Raw genomic sequence first — 21,334 nt, forward strand, 5'->3', positions numbered from 1 at the left:
GTGGCATTTCAGCTTGAGGGAAAATAAAATATTCTGAATTGTTTGAGAAACAGAGTTAGAAGTAGACTAAAACTAGTATAATTAGTGAAGATAAGAAAAATTTTAGAAATACTAATTTTTATTTTATGTGTGTTAATGTTTTGCCTGCGCATAGGCATGTGCATTGCGTTTGTGTCTGAGGAGGCCATCAGAGGGCATCAGCCTCCCTGGAACTGGAGTTAAATCAGTTGTGAGCCACCATGTAGGTGCTGGGAACTGAGTCCAGGTCCTCTGTAAGAGGAATAATGCTCTTTATGGCTGAGCCATCTCTGCAGCCTCAAGATAAGGATTTTTAAAGTAGTAGTGTGGTTGCAAATATTCTGAGAGATTTTAAGCAATCATAAGTTATCAGGAAAACTTAGCAAAAAGACTCTTTAGCCCAGTTTTAAGTCCTACTGAGTCTTAAATAGTCCCAATTATTTCTTAAACACATTTGTGAGTTAAATATTTTGGAGCTTTAAAAAAATGTTTTTCATAGTTATTTTATACATTTTCATACCACAGTTTAAACTGCTGAGCTCCTTTTAGTGTTTAATATACTAAGCAATAACGAATAGTTTTGTGATGACCATATGATCATTATGTGAATACTATTTAGTACCTTTGTCCATAAACATTTCAAAGATAGTAAGGACATGTTTTGAATTAGTAGATTGAGACTTTTGCTTAACTTTTATAAGCTATGATTAGAGTATTTTCCTGTTTTCTAAATTGTACCACTTCTGAGGAAAATGATTTGGTGTGAGATGTAGATTATGCCTATAATTATTTCAATAGTAGCCCTTTTGTTATCTTAGCATCCATCATGTCTACAGCAAGGACCTAATGTTTTGTTTTTGTTTTTTCTGATCCATTTGTGCTTACCAATGCCTGTCCAAATCCAGGTGCCTTAATAGACACTGGGATTGTTCGCTGTGAGAATGTAATAGTGGGAATGTCAGTTTGGAGCCGAGCTTCTGTCGGTGCCTTTGTAGAGCTAGACAAAGTGGAGGTGACTGCTTCTCTACACTCGTCTTGCTGTGGACATCTCTTTATGTAAATGTCTGTGCTTTTCCTTTATATCACATGTCTTTCCTTTGTCATTTTTACTAGTTGACTACAGGGACAGTGAGAAGGAAAACTAGCCCAGTGCTTTGGGGTCCTTCTCATGGTCTACATCTGAATCTCTCAGTGATGATGGTGAAAGTCACACCATAAATGTTAGTGAACACTTGTCAGAGCAGTCTGTCTTTCCAGGCTTTCGCTGTCCAGCTGTTAAGAATGTTTTCTTACCTCTCCCTGGCTTTTAAAATTTTAGTATTCTGGTTTACCTTCTCTACTCCATAAGCTGCGACCTTGTATAACTCCTTCACAGTGAAGAACAAATCACTCATTTTCTTGACCATTTCAGCTTTCTAACGTTGTCTAGAAGAAATGAATCTTCTCCTGTCACATCTGGCTGGAGCAGTTCAACTCATGCCTTCCCAGATTCCTAGGGACTATACTCCTGTTCCCCTGCCTTCCCAGATTCCCAGGGATTACACTCCTGTTCCCCTGCCTTCCCAGATTCCTGAAGGCTTCAACTTTTTTTCCTGCCTCATTATTACTTTTTCTGCTTAATTTTTCCATTTAGCCTCAAACATACTGTTATCTCTTTCCTAAAAACAGAAAGCATCTCTTGATCATCCTACATTTCTGCAAATAAGGCTGCTCTATTGCTCCACTTCTACATTTCTCTGCAACTCCATTTTCACCCCCCATTTATTCATGAACCAACTAAAATTTGCTTTTCAGCCTCCTTTTCCTGTGGAAATTTTTGTCAATGTCACCAGTGAGCTCTTTCTTGCCAATCGTGAGACTATGTCTCTGTTAGTACCTTAGCAGATTTTTTTTGACTAGTTGCATTTAACATAGTCTTTCCCTTTTTGCCTTTCTTGGCATTCATTCCATACTTGCTCACTTGCTCTTATTATCCATCATGGCTAAGTTTCTCATAACCATTGCTAGTTTTTTTTGTTTTGTCTATGTTTGATTGAAGATTGTGGTTGAACCTCTTAGGATGACCCTCCTCTCTTTTCTATGTAAACTGTGCCCATCTGTGATTCACTTCTAATGTATGACTCCCAAAGGTACATTTAAGTCTTGTCTTACAACCCAGGTTTCAGATTCTTTTGCCTATTTATTGTATGGGACTGCTTTTTGGTTGTTTTCAGTGATTTAATTTAATAATATGTCCAAAATACAACTTAATGCAGCCTCCTGTCCTTCCCATCTCTTAATGGTTATACCTTAGTCCTTTTCTTTTAAACATTTCAAAAATTTTAATTACATTTGCGCTGTGCTGTGTGTGTGTGTGTGTGTGTGTGTGTGTGTGTGTGTGCATGTGTGTGTGCATATGTAGGTCAAAGGACAACTTTCATCAGAGATTGTAGACTTGGCAGGACTTACCTCCTGAGCCATCTCACTAGCCTTTACTTTAGTCCTTTTATGCTTTACTTTTATTTGCTTATTTTAATAACCCATGAGTTGTTTTGTATCCTTTGGTTTTCTTTATGTCTCCTATTCAATTCATCAACAGGTCCTATTGCTGCTGTATCTGAATTGTCTTCCACCTCTTTTCATTCACTATCATTCCTTATCTCTTAGTTGATGTCCGTGCATCTGTTCATGTTCTCCTCTGTAAAGTTATTCTCCAGGAAGAGGACACAATAAGCATTTAATCAGTTTGGCTGTGGATAGCACTCTATGAAAGCTTTGTATTTAGAGATAGAGCGGAGAAAGAAAATACTTGAAAGTCTTCCTGTGGACCTCTGAGAACCCTCATGGACTGGCCTTGTACACTCTAGCTTCTTCTCATGCTGTCTTTTTATCCGTAGGTCATCATCAGGTTCTGTCGGTACTGACTTCCTCTCAGTTCCTCTACTGTGCCAAACTCTCTTTTGCCTCCCCCTCCTTTGTCTTTAAGTTCTTATTGTTCTTTTTAGTAGAAAGGTTTTCTTCAGTTTAAATACCTCCCAAGAGAGTGGTCCCATGATTATCTTAGAGTCCCCCCCTTTTTTTCCTACTTGCCCTAAAATATTACATTTTTAATAGAACCTTGTTTATTTTACAAATGTACCTATTATACTTTATGATTTCTTTTCAATTTGATTGATTTGTTTATGACTTTATTAGCCTGGGATCTCACAAAGATTGGGCATTCATTGCCTGACGAGTCTGTAATAAGAATATCTATCTTCCCTCAACAATAGTCTGTTTCTAAATATGCAGTAAGAATATTATAAGACATCCAGTTATATTTTAGTCTTTAGAATTCTAACCCCAGTTCATGAACTGTTTTGTGGGGAAGGAGGCCCTCCTGTCTGAGAATCTGGAGTGCTGAGGTCACATATGTATCCCACTATCCCTGCCCATTAACTTTTTTTTGAGACAGGATTTCTCTGCGTAGTTTTGGAGCCTTTCCTGGAACTCACTTTGTAGCCCAGGCTGGCCTTGAACTCACAGAGATCTGCCTGGCTCTGCCTCCTGAGTGTTGGGATTAAAGGCATGCGCCACCACCGCCTAGCTGGCCATTAACTTTTGATATGTCTGGTAAGCTGTTGTCTTTCTGAGGAGTCTTTTGAGATAGCATCTCATGTCCCAGCTAGCTTTGAACTCTGGATCCTCCTGCCTTTGCTCCCAAGTGCATGAAAGCCATGCACCACTACACCCAACAAGCTCTCCACAGTTAACAGCATGTAGGAGGCATGCAGTGTTTAGATTTCCAGTCTGTCATTTGGGGTCCATGTTTTGCTCTACAGTTATAGGCTAAATAATTTTTTGACTTGTTATAAAAATATTTTAAGTTAGCCTACAGAAATATGTCTCTAAAATCTTGTTGTAAATCTAAGTGAATGAATCAGACAGTTAGAATCCTGGCAGGAGAAGAGTGAAGTGAGGCCCAAGTGAAGCAGGGATACAAAATAGAGGATGAGGACAGGTCTCTCGAGCATACTGAGACGGGCTCTGGGTTTTGGAGCAGAATTAGGAAAATATGGAAGGCTCAAGTAGAGTGTTAAGTCAGTGGTGGACTTTTCCTTATGTTGTTGCTTCTTCATCCTGGTAGTCTTGATTTTTATTTTAATTGCTATGTCAGACTACTTGAAACCATTTCCTGCATTTGTAGCTCAGAGATTGTGGTCCTATGTACATTCTTCCATGGATTATTTACAAGACTTTATAGAAGCAAGTGTGTTTATAAAATTACATTTTTTAAATAAGAAAAATACCACTTTATGCCAAATTAAGTGAAATGCTTATGAGTTTACTCTAAAGTGTTCCAGTGTAAGTACAGAACATTACTGTCTCTGTTGGTGGTGCTCGGATGTCTCCTCTTTACCAAGGTAGTCTTGCTGAAGCTGGCTAGACTTTGATAGTTTTCATTTGCTGCATCATTTGTAAACATTTTCCATGTTAGAAAGCTTAGGGTGAGAGAGTAGTGGTAGTTCATTTTTCTTCCTTTATATTCACTTGGAACCCATTTAAAACCATGACTAGAGACTGTGGCAACTTTGGATTAGATGGTGATTTCAGTGTATACAAAATTCACTTTGGAACAGAGACTCCCTTGTGACTGGAATCACTTCCACAAGCTCTAAGTTTCTAATTAAATAGATCACTCAGACTGCAAGAATTCTATTATTACCAGAAGATAGGTAGATAGGAAGGCCTGTATGAGGATTCTTATTTGCAAATAACTGCTTAAATTCATAATTTTCATACTATATATAACCATTACACTAAAGTTAGCTCTATAGAAACATCACTAGTGACTTAAATACTGAGTATAGTAAAGCGAAATTGTCAAAGCCCAAATAATAGCTAGATGGAAGTTCCTTAAAGTAGGATCATACCAGACCCAAGACGGGAAACAAGTTGTAAGTGGAAGAAAAATTGAGAGCAGACAGATAAGTATCACTGAGTTAGATAGGAATATAATGTATTGTTCAGAAGGCCCTGTATATTGTAAAGATGTGGAGTGATGCTGTAACCAAGTGCCCTTTCTTGACTCAAATGTAGGTGTGGGGTTTTTTTTTGTTTTTGTTTTTGTTTTTGTTTTCTCCTGTCTTAATGAAATTAAGCCTGTTAGGGAGAGTCGCCAGAAAACTGAGAAGAAAGTGAGAATAGGGTTAGTAATTTTGCACAGGAGATTCTCTGTAGTAGTTCTCAGTAGTTTGCTGAGTGTTTAGTTGTAAGGATTTAAACCAAAAGAGTTATTGTATTACCTTTCAATTTGGTTTTATGTTAAGAAAAACTAATCTTCCAGACATTTATATACATTTATAAATCATACATAATTACTTGTTTTTAAAAGGATATAATGTGAGTCTTTATAGCTCAGCTGCTGTAATATTCCAAGCTGGTAAGCAGAGCTGTTTGCTTAATCTGATCGATCTCTTGAGAATTTTTGATTCAGTCTTTACTTAGCGTTAGGATGACATTTTTCCTCTTGTAAATTAACCTAAGGTGGGAATAACAACCTTACTTAAGAGACAGATTCTTTTTTAAATAACTGCACTGAATGAGAGCATATAGGATAACTAAGCCTTGCTGGATTGAGGTTCGAGCATTACCTGTCTGCTATTGTCTTACATAACACCAAATGGCTCCAGATCTCAGTCTCTCTCCCTCCCCTCACCCTCCCTTTTCTCCTTCCCCTTGTTTCTCCCCCTACTTTCTTCAAACATAATTTGACCAATATGTATTCTGATAATGGTAGATTTCTTTTGAGTGTAAAAGACAAACCTTATGATTATATAATTGTATTTCATGATGCTAAAAGCATTAACTATTATACTGACTAAAATATGGGATGCTGAACACTTTAGCAGTATTACTGTTAAATAACTGTATTAACAGGATTTGTCAGTACATAGTGTCCTCCTTGGTACTGGCAGACTTCCCAGGAAGAACTAACAGTAGAAGTCTATTGATGATACTTGAGTTGTTCATTAACTCTTTTTTCTCTTTTATTGCATATGGTTTTTTTTTATATAATATATCCTGATTATGGTTTCCCCTCCTTCTACTCCTCCCAGTCTTCCTCTCTGAATATCCGGATCTACCCCCTTTCTGTTAGAAAACAAACGGACATCTAAGGGGTAATAAAAAAATAAAATATAATAAGATAAAACAAAAACAAGGAAGTTGAATAGTATAAAACAAACAGAAGGAAAAGAGTCCAAGAAAAGGCACAAGAAACAGATATAGACACAAAATCCCTCTTGTTCATACACTCAGGAATCCCATAAAAACACAAAATTTGAAGCCATGTTATTTACGCAGAGGTCCTGTAGGGTTTAAAAAAAAAAAAAAAAAAAAAAGAAAGGAAAAAGTCCTGACACCAGCACTATTAGAGAAAGAAACTCGAAGAAGCCATTGAGTTCCTTTTCTGTTGGCTATCTACTGCTGGGCAAGCAGACTACTCTTAAGTGTAGTTTGTTTCCCTTGGAGGAAACTAACTTCCCTCCCTCCCTCCCTCCCTCCCTCCTTTCTTCCTTCCTTCTCTTAAGTGGTTATCAATTGGAGATAGCTTCTGGGTTAGGGATGGAGCATGTGTTCACTCCTTTCAGCTCTAGAACCCCATCTGGTGCAGACCCATGCAGGCCCTGTGCATGCTGTCTGTCTTACTCTCTGTGAGTTCATATGTGCTTCAGTCCTGTTCTGTTTAGAAGGCTTTGTTTCTTTGGTATTCTCCACCACCACTCGCTCTTACATTCTTTCTGCTTTCTCTTCTACATGATTCCCTGAACCCTGAGCGGAGGGATGATGGAGACATCTCATTAGGGCTGTGTTCTGAGGTCTCTTCTCTCTCTGCATATTGTGTAGCTATGGGTCTCTGTATTGGTTCCCATCTTCTGCAGGAGGAAGCTTCTCTGATGTTGGATGAGCAAGGAACTGATCTGAGTATTTTACATTCCCTTTGTAGAAGAGTAGTATTTGGTTTTCCCGTAGGTCCTTGGGCTATTTGTTCTCAGGTTTTTGGTCAGCCAAGCAGCATCGGGTATGGACTCCATCTCATGGAGTGGGACTTAGGTCAGATCTGATAGTGGTTGGTCACTCCCACAGGCTTTGTGCCACCATTGTACTGGCCTGTTTTGCAGGCGGGACACCATTGTGGACCAGAGAGATTGTAGTTGGGTTGGTGTTTATGTTTCTCCTTTGGTATCATGCAGGGTACTGTCCAGTACCAAGAACACTAGCTAGTGGGGTGAAGGCTCTAAATAGGTGCCAGCTTGACTTCTCCATGTTCAGTGAGTTGTGTAGGTGCTATCTTCAGCAATGAACCCTTGCCATCAGTTTGTGGAGAGCAACCATAGTCTTTGCAGCAGCCTGGGTTGTTTGGCAGATCCCATGGAACCCCTTTGGCCAACAACTCAATTAGATGTAACCCAATCCCAGTACTGGAAACTTCATTTGTTGACAAGAGATGTCCAGTTGGGGCTCTGTCTCCTCTGTTATGTGATAAATTTGTTTAGATTGTCTTCATATATGTATGAAGACAATATATGTGTGTGGATAGATAGATAGATAGATATACATATATAGTATGTATGTATTTTAGGAAGCTTCTACTGTGTTAGGTTTCCATACTACCACTCAAATGGCCCTTAATTTTAGCTGTCTCTCACCATAGTCCCTCCTTTATCCCATCTTCCCTCCCCATGCCCTCTTTATCCATTCCAGTCCCTTTCATCCATAACTATGTATTCTATTTCCCCTTCCTGGGGAGATCTAACCATCTCCTCTAGTCCCTTACTTTATACCTAGCCTCCAGGTTCTGTTGCTTGTAGTTTGCTTATGATTGACTTAACACCTAATATGCATATCTAAAAGAATACATACCTAGTATTTATTTGTCTTTCTGGGTCTGGATTATCTCACTCAAGATGATTTGTTCATTAATTCTTAATTAGCAGGTTGAAGACAATTCTTTATAAACAGAAGCCATGGTAATAAGATATTTATGACTCAAGTTTCCTTGATTCCCCAAACAACAACAAAAATTTGCACGAGAGGCTAGAATGTAATTTGTTGTAAGTATTACTAAGAGGAATTGTATGTGCTTCCATTACTAAAAGCTAATTTTTCTTCATGTCCTTGATCTGTTCAGGGATACCTGTCCTGCACTTGCCTGTGGGAGCCAGCTGGGAGACCGGCTCCCACATTTTACAACAGGGTACTCTTGAGGAGTGAGGGATAAGAGATATTAGATAGAAGGACGGAGGGGAGAGAAACAGATAGAAACACAAGATAGCCTCAGGAGGGCCTGGATCCTTACCTACTGTCCCCTTCTGTCTCTTCTAAAGGGCTGTTTATAGGAATGCCAATGGGTGGAGCAAAAGACCTCCCGCTAGCACAGCCCAGTGCGGACCCTTCCAGTCACCTAGTAACCATGCACATGGTCAAGCAATCTTCTAGTGCAGCCCTCGGGTAAAGCAAGCTCAGATCTCACTAGGAAACCTTTATGGACCTCTGCACTCGCCGACTTCTTTTCATGTATTGTATTTTCCTTCTCAATTTGTATTCTAGCAGCACAAACTTTCTCCCTGGTTAAAACACACAAAGTTCCCTTTTTCTTTTCCTCTTCACCCCATCGAATGTCCCCCTGTACTAACATTCAGTACTTTCAGTACTTCTGCAGCGTGTATGTGCTTTCTGTTTCTCTTTCATTGCCCTCCTCACTTGTTGAACCTGCTACCGTCTCTTCGGCCTCATCTTGGTACACACAACAGTCTCATCAGTGCTGTCGTTGACTTACAGAGTACGAAGGTCTCAGCCAGTGTCCTTTTCAGGACTGTATTAGAAACACGGACACATTGGCCTGCTCCATCCTTTGTAGACACACTTTCATCACTTTACCTACAGTACTTTGGTCCCTCAGTTGTGCCTGCCCTACCCCTGGCTTCTTCTGGTCTTCCTCTTAATATTAAAGTTCCCAGGGCTCAGTTCTTATCTTTTGTCAGGGGCCTTAAAGTTTCACAATCAGTGACATCCAAATTTCTGTTAGGGATTCTTGACTCTTGACATCAATCTCTGATTACCTTCTCTACTTGGATGGCTATTAGTTCTTTTCAGAATGAATTGTTCTTTCTTCACTGTAGCAAATGACAGCTTCTTTTCCCTGTACCTAGGCCCACCCTTTCTCATTCTGTCTAGACATTAGCAAATACGCTGCCTGTGTCCCTCACATCCCCCACATTTCTGCTGAGCATTCCGCTTGCCCTTTCCTCCTGCAGGAACAGCTTCCTCATGATAGCTGTGTAGCTTACTGCAGCACATAGAAGATCTCCTGAGGACTGGTCACAAACTAGCAGTCTCTCCCCTCCATCTGTCTTCCAGGCCTTCTGTACTAGTTTGTCGTAGCAGTTACCCCGGGGGCATACATGCGTACATCTCCGTGTGTGTTGGTGTAGTCACAGATGCCTGTTTTCCCTCAGAATGTAAACTCCGTAGGGGAAGGATTAGCTTGCTCAATGTTTTATTGTCCCTGAAACCTCATATGTAATAGGTATAAAACTGCCTCTGCAGAATTTCATGGAATTTTTCTTTTCACCTGGATCATTTCCTCAGAAAAGATTAATAAAATGTTGTATAAATCTTTTTGAACTAAAATATAAAAGATAAATGACAATTCCAACATAAAAAGGAACATTTTTAAGGATATGACATATAACTTGAATTTTTAAAAGATCTAATGAATTCTAAGAATTGTTTTTAAATACATAACTTTTAACTCCTTTTATTGAATTTTAATTGTTATTTATTTTATTGAAATTAGTAAAGTAACTTAATTTTTTGTTTAGATTATTTAAGTTAATATTTTATAGTTATTTTCTGTACAAAGAAAATGATGAAAAATTGAATGTTTAATTTAGCATTTTACAGGCTAAGTGTATAGTGCAGTGATCAAATATGTGCTTAGGCCCTATATTCAATCCGTAGTATCATAATATGAAGTAAAGTACCATAAAATAAAGTAAAATAGTGTTTTGCTTATGGAGGACTTTATTTTCATTAATTTGGTTACTTGGATATTTGTAGAAATTATGTATCTAATTCATCAAAATTAAAGAGGAACATTTGGTTGTATGTGTATAGTCTTGTCTCATAATTTAATGACTATTTTATCAGTAATGTGTTTGGTATTCCTCTTTGAACTGTCTCATTTAATCTTCCCCTTTTTAAGTGTATAGTCAACTTTGCACTGTTTTTCCTTGTGTTACTCTCTTCTTTCTTTTTCTGTCTGTGTCAGAATTTTTAAGGGGGCCTGAGATAGCTTTGCTCCGTAAGCGCCTGCAGCAACTGAGGCTTAAGAAGGCTGAGCAGCAGAGGCAGCAAGAGTTAGCACAGGCCCAGCATCAGCCTTCCGCTTCCACTTCCGATCAGTCTCCTCCTGAGGGCTCTTCACGGGACCCTCGAGCTTCAGGTTATTGATGTCAAGTGTGCTCCAGCAGCTTCTCCAGTTGCTTTCTAATACCGCTCTGTGGAGTCCAGTGTTCCCTCCCATTCAGATGGGGACCTAATGTGCTTGCGGCTTTTCCTTCCCTTCCTGGCAATATAGTGGTGTTCAGTGTCTGCTACTAGAGGGGCAGGTTGACAGGAGCCTTACCGGAGGCGTGAATATACAACAGTGCGTTATCTTACTGTAAAACTATTTGGAAAGGGGCAACTGTTTATACTTTTAAAGCTGTTGAACTTTTTCTGATAAATCTACTGAATTGCCGGGCGGTGGTGGCGCACGCCTTTAATCCCAGCACTCGGGAGGCAGAGGCAGGCGGATCTCTGTGAGTTCGAGGCCAGCCTGGGCTACCAAGTGAGTTCCAGGAAAGGCGCAAAGCTACACAGAGAAACCCTGTCTCGAAAAACCAAAAAAAAAAAAAAATCTACTGAATTTCATGCCTGCTTTGATATTTTTGTAGAAATTTTCTATTTGCCAAAATGAACCTATGCTTATAGACTCTTGGTTCTTCTTTTTTTAAAGTCTGTAGTTAACCAATATTTTTAAATGGACCTAGTAAGTATTTGGCCACACTAGCATGCTTGCTCCATCATTGCCTTCTGTTATTATTTGATTTTTTCAGCATTTTCTTATCAGTGCTATAATCAACTTCCTTATATAGGGCAGGAAAAGTACTTTATGATTTCAGTTTCCTGTTCTTAAGCTATCAAATTCTGATAATATATCATAATGGTCAGTGCCATTATAATATATTAACACTCCAATTCCTTTAACACTTCTTGAGAATAATAAAAGATACATCATGAATGTTTATCAAGATGAGTAGTAGGTACTATATATCTTACTGTGTAGGTATTATAGTAGGTGTTAAAATGTTCATCAAGGAACAAAAAAAGTGCCTAAATTCTCACACTAATAAATTTATAATACTTTGATATATTTTGCTTTGCCATCCTAAGGAGTAATGAGTTTGGGTGTTAATTACTTTGAAAACTCTGATTTAATTACTTGGAATTAATTTGTACCATTTATGGGTAGAATTAGTCAGCCTCTGCTCTATAAATATCTGTTCTAGCCATGTAACCATAGCACATCTGTTAATAGTGTTGTAAATATAATAAATTTAAGCCTCTATAATATACATGTAGTATTTGGAACAAATTTGGGGGGCTTGATTTGTTATTATTCCATGCTACATTAATAGAAATGCCAAAATGCTCTGATTTTTTTTCCCTGTATGGGAGATCTTTTCTTATACTTAAAAGAAGAAAATCTAACAAGATTACAATAATGGCATACATTAATAAAACAATTTACTATGAATTCATGTTCCATACAGCACTATAGCCCAGAATGTTTTTAAAGCAAAAAGGAGTCATGCAACAAAACCAATAAAAAGGGAAATAAAATGTCTGCATATATATTATGACCTTTTACTTTTATTAATATCACATGTGTGCCTGTGCACACTTACACACATGCAAGCATGCCAGGAGCATACACGTGGAAGACAGATGAAAACTTGTGAGACTCAATTCTCTTTCCACTGTTGATTCTGAGGAGTGAACTCCCATTGTTAGGCTGGAGGCAGTCACTTTGCCAGCTGGGTCATTTCGCCAGCCCCTTCTAGACAGATATTTTTAAGATACTACACTTAGCAGGAACAAATCAAATAGTAAAGTGAATTTTGATAGGAAGCAAACATCTCTGAGGAAGAAAGCACATTGTGAGTGTTAGAAAAGGAAGTTGAGGCTTATTTACCTTTGTGTAAATTTCTAAAAATTTGAAAAATGAAGCAGGTTCTTTGAGTCAAAAATTTGAGAGTGGTGTCAGGTGTGACAGTGCATGTCTTTAGCCCTGCACTCAGGAGGCAGAGGCAGGCAGATATTTCAAGGCCAGCCTGGTCGACATAGGAAGTTCCAGGCAAACCAGGGCTGCACAGTGATACCCTGTCTCAGAAACAAATGTAAAGGGATTATATGGGTTTTCTGAAACAATAGAATGCTGTCCTCTCATCTCTCAGTATCATGCAAATTAACTTGCACCTAAGTTTGGAGGCCGATTGACTACTGGTGGTATTAATTAAGGAGCTTAAGCTTACCAATTGTGAAGTTGAGAAACATTCTCTTTTCTTTTTTATTAAAGATTTTTCTTGGTTCTCTAAGGTCCACAGGATCCAGTATTTGAAGTCCTTATGTCTATCTCAGTGTACAATAATCTCCTCACCTAAAAGTGAGGTATTTTTTGCGTATCTTATTTGTTTATCATAGCGTTCATATACGTAAGGCACCTTGGTCAGTTTTTTTATTTGTTTGTTTGTTTGCTTGTTTTGTTCTTGGGTAATAGTCTTCTGTTGCTCAGGTGGGCCTCAAACTTTCTACGTAGCCGAGGATGAACTTGAGTTTCTAATCCTCCTGTGTCTATCTCTAAGATGGTGGCATTATAAGAGTGTGCCACCATGCCCAGTTTAGATCGTTCTGGAGACTGTACCCAGGGCTTCATGCATATACTCTACCAACTAAGCTACATTCCCAACCCCCTAATAAATTTTAATCTGTAGCATGCCCTGTGTTCATTTGCTAGTGCTACTTTCATCTAACGCTGTCCTAGAAATGTTATTAGTAACTAAAAGCCTTATAAACTGTTAATAAAAGGCAACTGATAAGGTCTGTTTTCTTGGTCAATTAAATAAACTTTGGTTGTGAGAAAAGATGAGTTGTCTTAAGGCAAAATTCTTCATTTCAAAATATATGTTATAAAAATGTAGAAGTGAAATTATGAAATTTAGCAAAAAGATAATTTTTAATTAACTAACAATTATTAAAACCTTATCTTAGGGGCTGGAGAAATGCTCAGTGATTAAAAAACTGGCTTTGCTTGCAGAGGAGCCAGGTTCAATTCCAAGCACCCATATGGTGGCTCACAACTGTTTATAACTCCAGTTCCTGGGGAACTGACACCCTCTTCTTGTTTTCACAGACACCAGGCATGCATGTGGTACACATAAATACATGTAGACAAAACACCACACACATGAAATAAATATAAATAAACATTTTAAAAACCTTTATACTTAACTATTAAATGCATTTTTGTGTGTGTGTGTTAACAGGAATTAATCCTTTTTTCCTCTCAATAGATATCTGTACTATCAGGATAGAAAAGTGCCAAAATTGTGGGGCTGGAGAGATGGCTCAGTTGGTTAAGAGCACTGCCTGTTCTTCCAGAGGTCCTGAGTTCAATTCCCAGCAACCACATGGTGGCTCACAACCATCCATAGTGAGATCTGGTGCCCTCTTCTGGTGCACAGCATACATGCAGGCAGAACACTATATACATAATAAATAAATCTTTTTTTTTAAAAAAAAAGGAAGGTTCCAAAATTAACTTTATTTTTTCTTTTCTGGGGACAGTGCTTAGAAGCACTCTAACGGTCACGCATTTGACATGTGGTCATGGGCTTTGTTGTAGTATGGCCTCTACCAATGCTAGCCAGTCCTGACCCCTGCTGATGGTTGCTTTCCTGTATATTGGGAAGGTCAGGATCCACACATGGTCTGTTCCCAGTGAACCTCCAGGCGTTTGTGCTGTAGCACCTAAAGTCCTTGTGAGGTTGTCTAAAACGAAAGAACCAGCAGTGGTTAGCTGTGCTGACTGTGCCTATGACGTATCAAGTGTGCTCTCCTTATCAGGGAGCAGAAAATGACAAGGAAAATGTTGAAGGCCCAAGGTTAGAGTCAGAAAGTGAAGTAAAGTGGGTTTTTAAAGTCATAAAACCAAGGCTTGTTCCGTTTTGACAAAGGTACCAAAATTAGTATATTTGATTTTAGTTTGTTAGTTTTTTATACATAAAAGATATTTTTTTGTGATATGTTTTGCCTGTCAATAAATTATAAGGGGCCAGCAGATGGCTTAGTGGGTAAAGGAGCTGGCCATGGAAGCCTGGTGACCCGAGTTTAAATCCTAGATCCCACTGTGGAAGGGGAGAGCTGACTCCTGAAAGTTATCCTCTGACCTGCTGTGTGCTGTGGTATGTGTGCCCAAACTTACACGTGTACCATATGTACAGATGTAATAATAATAAAGAACATTTAAAATAAGTTATGATACTGCCAACAAATGGTACTTCCATTATCTTTCTACTTATTTAAATTTCTTAGATATAAGGTGTTCAAAAGATACATGACTTAGAATCAAGAAATTGTAAAAGTAGAAAGTTTCTGAATTATTTCATTGACATATTCTATCTTCTTTTTAAAACATAGGACTCAAGAGAATTCTGAAAGGCTAAGTATAGAATGAACCAACAATATCTAGTTTCTAAATGAAAGTTGAGAACAAGTCACTTTACAGAAATAATAATCTGCAAGTTTAGTGGGATCAGATGGGAAGGAGCCAGATAGTATTCACTGATAATCACAGTGAAATATTATATATTCATATTATATATTAATTGTCAATCTTTCTTTTCTTTTTCTTTCCTTTTCCTTTCTGTCTCTTTTTCTCTCTCCCTCTTTTACTTACTTTCTCTCTCTCTCTCTCTCTCTCTCTCTCTCTCTCTCTCTCTCTCTCTCTCTCCTCTCTCTCTCTCTCTCTCTCTCCTCTCTCCCTCTCTCCTCTCTCTCTCTCCTCCAGGATTTCTCTCTTTAGTCCTGGCTGTCCTGGAACTAACTATCTAGACCAGGGTGGCCTCAAACTCAGAGATGCACCTGCCTCTGCCTCCCAAGTGCAGTGATTAAAGGCATATACTACCACACCTGGCAATATTTCTTGCATTATTCTGAAACACTAATGTCAACCACTTTTAACTTATTGTTTAAAATAAGTCATATAAAAGAGTTAGAGCTTGGGACATAGCTTAGTGGTAGGGCAATTGCTTAGTGTGCCTAAGACCCCGGATTTGGTCCTGCAGTGCCACAAGAAAACAAGGGTTTCTAACAAAGGTTAAACAAGATGTTTGAGTCATGGTTTTCTCTTTTATTGAGGGCAAGATGGCTCAGCTGTAAAGCTTTCATCAGAGTTTTATGTGGAAGTTCTGATTTAAAGTCTGCAAATGGACTGGGTATCTAGCAGTGATTGAATTGTCTAGGGGAAGCTGTTTGATTCTCTGGGTCACAGGAGGGGAAAAAAAGCCAAGCACTCAGATGTAAAAGTAAAACTGCTATGATTTAGCTTGCTCTTCATGCTAACCTGTAGCTCCTCATCTCTGAAATAGAATATGGACCAACCTACTCTAAATGTAGAGTTTTTTCAAGAGTTATTTTTATTATTTTCAATTATGTGTGTGTTTGTGTCTGTGTGTGGGTATGTGTACATGTGTGCAGGTGCTTGTACAGGTGCCAGACGCTCCCCGACCATGGAACTGGAGTTTGAGGTGATTGTAAGACACCCAACCTGGGTGATGGAAACCAAACTTGTGTCTTCTGTAAAAGTGGTATATACTCTTAACTACTGAGCCATCCTTCCAGGCCCTAAAAAAAGTTTTGACAACTACAAATGATAATCCTTCAGAGTTAAATTTAAAAATCCAGTTTTCAATTTTAGAATATATTACTTTAAGATATTTTTGTTGTAGTTTTTAAAAGATGTGTTTATTTTTATGTATATGAGTATTTTGCCTGCATATATGTGCACAATATACTGCAATGCTGTTGGAAGCCAAAAGAGGGCATTAGGACCCCAGGAACTAGCATTGCAGAGGCTTGTGAACCACCATATGGATGCTGAGAACCCAGTTGCAGGCCTCTGCAAGAGCAGCAAGCGCTCTTACCCCTGAGCTCTCTCTCCTGTTTTAGTTTGAAGTACATTTTTGTCCAGAAGTCAGGAAGTATACTGTAGATCATTTAGAGATTATATTATAACTCATTTTCTAAGCTCTTCAGAAATGCAACATAACATACAGTAAGTCCGTGGTGATGATGATGTTGTTGTTGACAGTGTTTTGAGATAGGGTCTCACTGTAGGGTCTCACTGTATCCCCAGGTGTTCTTAATCGTGTTAACTCCTGTCTCTTCTCCTTGACTGTTGGAATTAGAGCCATGAGGTTTGGTTGGTTGGTTTGTTTGTTTGTGATTTTTTTGTTTGAGATAGGCTTTTGCTGCCTAGCTCAGGCTGTTGTAGAATTTGCTGTTCAAGCCTTATCCTTCTGAGTGTTGAGATTACAGGCATTGTGCCACCAATAGCCAGGCCAATTATTTTTTAATTATATTTATCTATCTGGAGGGTGGAGGTGGGCTACAGCATATGTGTGTAGGTCAGAGGATAACTTGCAAGGAATCAGTTCCACTGTGTGGGTCCTGGGAAGAAAACTCAGTCAGGCTTGGAGGCACTTTTGCTTTAACCATAAAAAGAAAGCTTTTTTTTTCTTTATCGCATTATTATCTGGCTCTGAAACTAGTTGAATTCTTGTTCCTTACCTTACAACTAGATGAACCTTGGGCAATTCATTTGGCTATTGTCTGTGAGTTTCCCAGTTATCAGTTTATTTAAGTACTGTAGCCTACGCCACATAACAGATGGCATAGAGATGCGATAGATAATGTGTAGATATAGTTTTTAATACTCATGAGAGAGTACCATCTTATTTATAATAGATATTTAGGTAGTGTCGTCTACCCCAGCTAACAGAGATGCATAGAGACGGATAGATAAATATATAGTTCTTGATACTTGTAAGCGAATACCATCTTAATTATAGTGTGTTTTACTTCTTCAGAATGTCTTCATATCAGGACCATTTAAGGTAGACAGCATTGAGGATTCTGAATGAGCTGCTTGGACAGTTATCAAATGAATGCCCTGAATAACTGCAACAAAGGCATTCAGTATGTAGCTAATTTAAAGCCCAGATCTTTTTTCCATTTCAGGTCCCTGAAGTCATGGGTTGCTGGCTCCTGCTCAGAGTGACAACACCCTGTGGATTCTACTGGTACTGGCCCAACCACCACAGAGCCCCACTGGAGCATGGAGCCAGCCTAGAGAAGGGTCAGGTAGGAACTGTTTTTTCGCTTTATGGCACGGTTTTGCCGATTGGAAAAAAAAAAATTAACTTTTATACCCCAGAAGGGTATAAAACATTGATGATTATTTTTGAAAAAAGGGCTTTTCAAAACTGAGCCATATTGGAAAAAATCAGCATTCAACATGTCCTGTGCAAGCAGGCCCTATTTACCGTCAGCCTCCCTGCAATGCTCACAATGGCAGCCAGTGTGGCACTTCTGAGATGGATGCACTGGTTCATGTTTTGGCCTGTCCTCTGATAAATCAGGCACGATACTGACCTAATTCTGGAAGCCTTTGTTAATTACCGTAAGTGTTAGAGTCCTAAGGAAAACAGTAGTGAATCTTAGGATTTTAAACTATAATTAAATGAATATATATTCCTTAGCTTGAAGATAATTTTATATCATTCTTTTTCAGTCAATAATATAGCTCTGAAAAATAGTTACATGACCTGACTCTTCCCTATATATTATGTAGCTTATAAGGATGAGCTCATTAAAAGAATGCTGCACCCTTTTTATAGAGTTAGAAATGAGACTTAAGACAATTGAAATAACTTGCCCAGGGTTACAGTATGAATGAGTGAAAAGCCATTCAAACCCAGGAAATATGACTGAAGAAGTCTTGTTATATGTTAGATTATAATTTTTTAGTTTTCTACAATTTAAAAAAAATCTGGTGTTAAAGGACTGAAGGATTTGCTCAGTACCAAACTACAAATTTGGAAGAAATACACAGTAAATGACTACTCTATACATTGAGCTTAGTACCGAATGAACTGTTCGTAACATTTATATCTACCTTTAAAATAGTACCTACCGTTTAAAATACTTTAAATGTGTTGACTTACCATATTGCTTTTAGTAGTGGAGCATATATTCTGATTTTTATTTTGTAATGATGCCTTCTGAAATATTTCACACAAATATGGAGTAGAATATACAAACAGTTGCAGCAGTGAGTTTAAGCTTCCTATATTTTTGTTGTTATTTGTTATTCTGTTAGTTATTGTGTTAATATGTAGAAGTATTTCTGTAACTGGAGTTATAGGCATTTATGAACACTTAGTATTACAAAAGCATATATGACATATTTATGTTATAGGAAAATAATAATTCTAAAAGGAGTTGCCTGTTCCCAAGATTGTAAATAAAGTAAATGCAAAATCCAAAGAGTCATAAACATTAGCCTTAAAAGATGTTGGGTAAAGGCCCTAATGCCAAGCTTGACAGCTGGCGTTCAGTCTTCAGGACTCACGTGGTGAAGAGAATTGACTCCCATAAGTTGTCTTTTAACTTCCATATAAGAGCTAGCTGTAAGATGTGCACATCCACACACAATAGACAAGCACACAAAATAATAAAAATGTAACTTGAAAAATTTTAAGGATGTAAGAATAACAAGTAATTCTTAGAAATACACAATTGTTACAGGCTAAAACAGTACAGTGAAAGTGTTTTAGTTGATGAAGGGCTTTATTGTTGATGTAATGGAAGCTTCATTATTTTAAATACTGTAAGACTGAAGCACATTTTGTGGAGGCGATAGCACTGAAGATCTTCACTAGTGTGTTTTTAGTGATACTTTCTAAGTTTTATTGAAAGAACAAGATACATTTTACTTCATGAAGATTTATGCATTCCATAATATAGAAAACCAATATTTATGAAGTGCATGTCTTAGTGGCCTTAGAGATGTCTTGGAGATTTTAATTATTAAAGGAGAACATACGGAAATATGTGATGAATCCAGAGGGATGAACTGTATTTTAAGAAAGACTCTTAAGGAGGGTTTTCCAATGTTTAATTAATTGACTTGTTTTTGTTTTGCTTTGAAAAGTGTAACATTATTTCTAATGACTTAATTGCCTGTTTTTCAAAATAATGCAGGTGGCAATGTTAGAGCTAAAATGAGTCAGTGAGAAATTATTTTAAAGAGAAAAGTATGGTAGATTAAGGAACCAGTAAACACTGCTATTCCCACTTCCCTTTTTGTGTAGTAAAGACCCTTAATCAAATATTATGGTGAAGAGATGATAGGTGAGGATGAATAAAAGCTTCAGACTTTAGAATAATGTCATGGCTTATCAACTTCTCGGAGCAGACTGCCATGATACGTACTAGAAGATGGAAGACTTGAGGTTAATAGACCTCAGACCACAAATTGAAGTAATTAAATGATGTAAATTTAGTATGAAACCAGGATATATTGGGAAATTTCCCTTACCTATTCAGCTCAGGATGATCTTTACTTTAACATCTGTATGGAAGAAATGAAATGTCATTATGAACATAGCTGATGCAATGAGACATGCCTTGCTAACACCATTCACTAAGAACCAGGGCAGCCAGGCAATTCTTTAATCCCAGCACTGGGGAGGCAGAGGCAGGCGGATCTTTGTGGGTTCGAGGCCAGCCTGGTCTACAGAGCGAGATCCAGGAAAGGCACAAAGCTACACAGAGAAACCCTGTCTCAAAAAACCAAAAAAAAAAAAAAAAAAAAAAAAAAAAAAAAGAACCAAGGCAAAGGATCTTAGAAATTAGGAATTATTTTAAAATTATTTTAAAGCCGTGTTTGTTACCCACACTATGCCCTTTTGCTGGAGCTCTCCTGGGGCACTAGGGCTTCTCTGTGTTAGGTATCCTTTGTCCACAAATGCTTGGGATCAGGAGCAGCACGTTTGGGGGAATATTTGCATATACCTAATAAGGTGTCAAGGGGAAGTACTCAGGGCTAAGCAGGAAATTCATCTGTGCTTTCTGTACATTTGATGCGAACATCAGAGATAATTTTATGCAGTACTTTAGGGAATCTATCTATATTCTGACTGCATTTTCTCATAGGTTAGTGGTGAAATCTTCCACTTGTGTTGTGTCAGCAGCACTAAAACATTTTGGATTCTAGCAGTTTCAGTTTTGCTTTTTTATTTGTTTTTTTTTTTTGTAGACAAAGGATGTGTAATTTACATTAACATTTTGTTAAGGTACCATATCCATGGTAAAAACGTTGTGATTATCAGAATTAAGACTTGCTAACACAAGGCAAATACTCTTTCCATTTCAGTCCTTTATTCCAGTGTTTTCTAAAAACTAGAACCCAGTAATGAAATAAATTCTCACATGAAGACTCTGTGTACCCAAAAGATCAAAATAAAGTTGTACTGTTTGAAGCCAAAGTAGAAAGCACAGACCAGTAAGCTTTCTTCTTGCTTTTCTTTCCCAACCAGGTAAAGAAGCCTAAGCTTTCACAGAGTATAGTTTCATTATGCACAATGTACCATAGAGTTTTTAAAGTTACATGTTTCTTTAAAGGTATTTAACTCATTGACTGTTTTCCCTACAAACCACTTTTTGTTGTTAAACATCCTGACTCCTTCAGCTCATGGTACAGCAAACAGCATCTCCCACTGTCCAGTGAGCATCTCATTTCATGCTTTGAAAGCAGACTGAAAGCCATCTTAAGAGCTGGTGAGGGAACTTCAGAAAGGCAGAGTTTCTTCTGTTTAGAGGAAATACCCTGTTTCTAATTATCTATCTGGCACCTTATATCTGTGCTAGATGAATTTGATTAAAGGTATGTGCATGGAAGTAGAGTAATTGTTTTCTCAACTCATTCTCACGATTGCTAAATGCTTGCCTGGAATAACACTTTAAGCACATGGCCCTGCTTACTCACTGCTTGGAAAACACACCACAGTACTTACTTCTCTTCCCCATCCTTATACATTTGTTTCTTAAGCTTAGAGATTATCATGACATTGCTGTGCAGTTTTCTGCTGCTTACTTTTAAGTTGAAATCTCATTTTTGTTTCAG

The 21,334-nt window shown here is 38.0% G+C and overlaps 1 protein-coding gene across 4 annotated transcripts in view; it reads left to right on the forward strand.

Annotated features, from left to right (window-relative positions):
• Dcaf6 (DDB1 and CUL4 associated factor 6) overlaps positions 1-21,334 on the forward strand; it is a 115,113-nt gene that overhangs the window by 52,508 nt on the left and 41,271 nt on the right. For 2 of the 4 annotated variants that reach the window (XM_028864384.2, XM_028864385.2), the window contains exon 11: positions 10,313-10,486. The exons of the other annotated variants lie outside the window; for them this stretch is intronic. In XM_028864384.2, the coding sequence (XP_028720217.1) occupies positions 10,313-10,486 (174 nt within the window). The remainder of the gene's footprint in view (positions 1-10,312; positions 10,487-21,334) is intronic. 4 annotated transcript variants of the gene reach the window in all.

This window comes from Peromyscus leucopus, chromosome 15 (assembly GCF_004664715.2).
Source record: "Peromyscus leucopus breed LL Stock chromosome 15, UCI_PerLeu_2.1, whole genome shotgun sequence".
NCBI classification, from domain to species: domain Eukaryota; kingdom Metazoa; phylum Chordata; class Mammalia; order Rodentia; family Cricetidae; genus Peromyscus; species Peromyscus leucopus.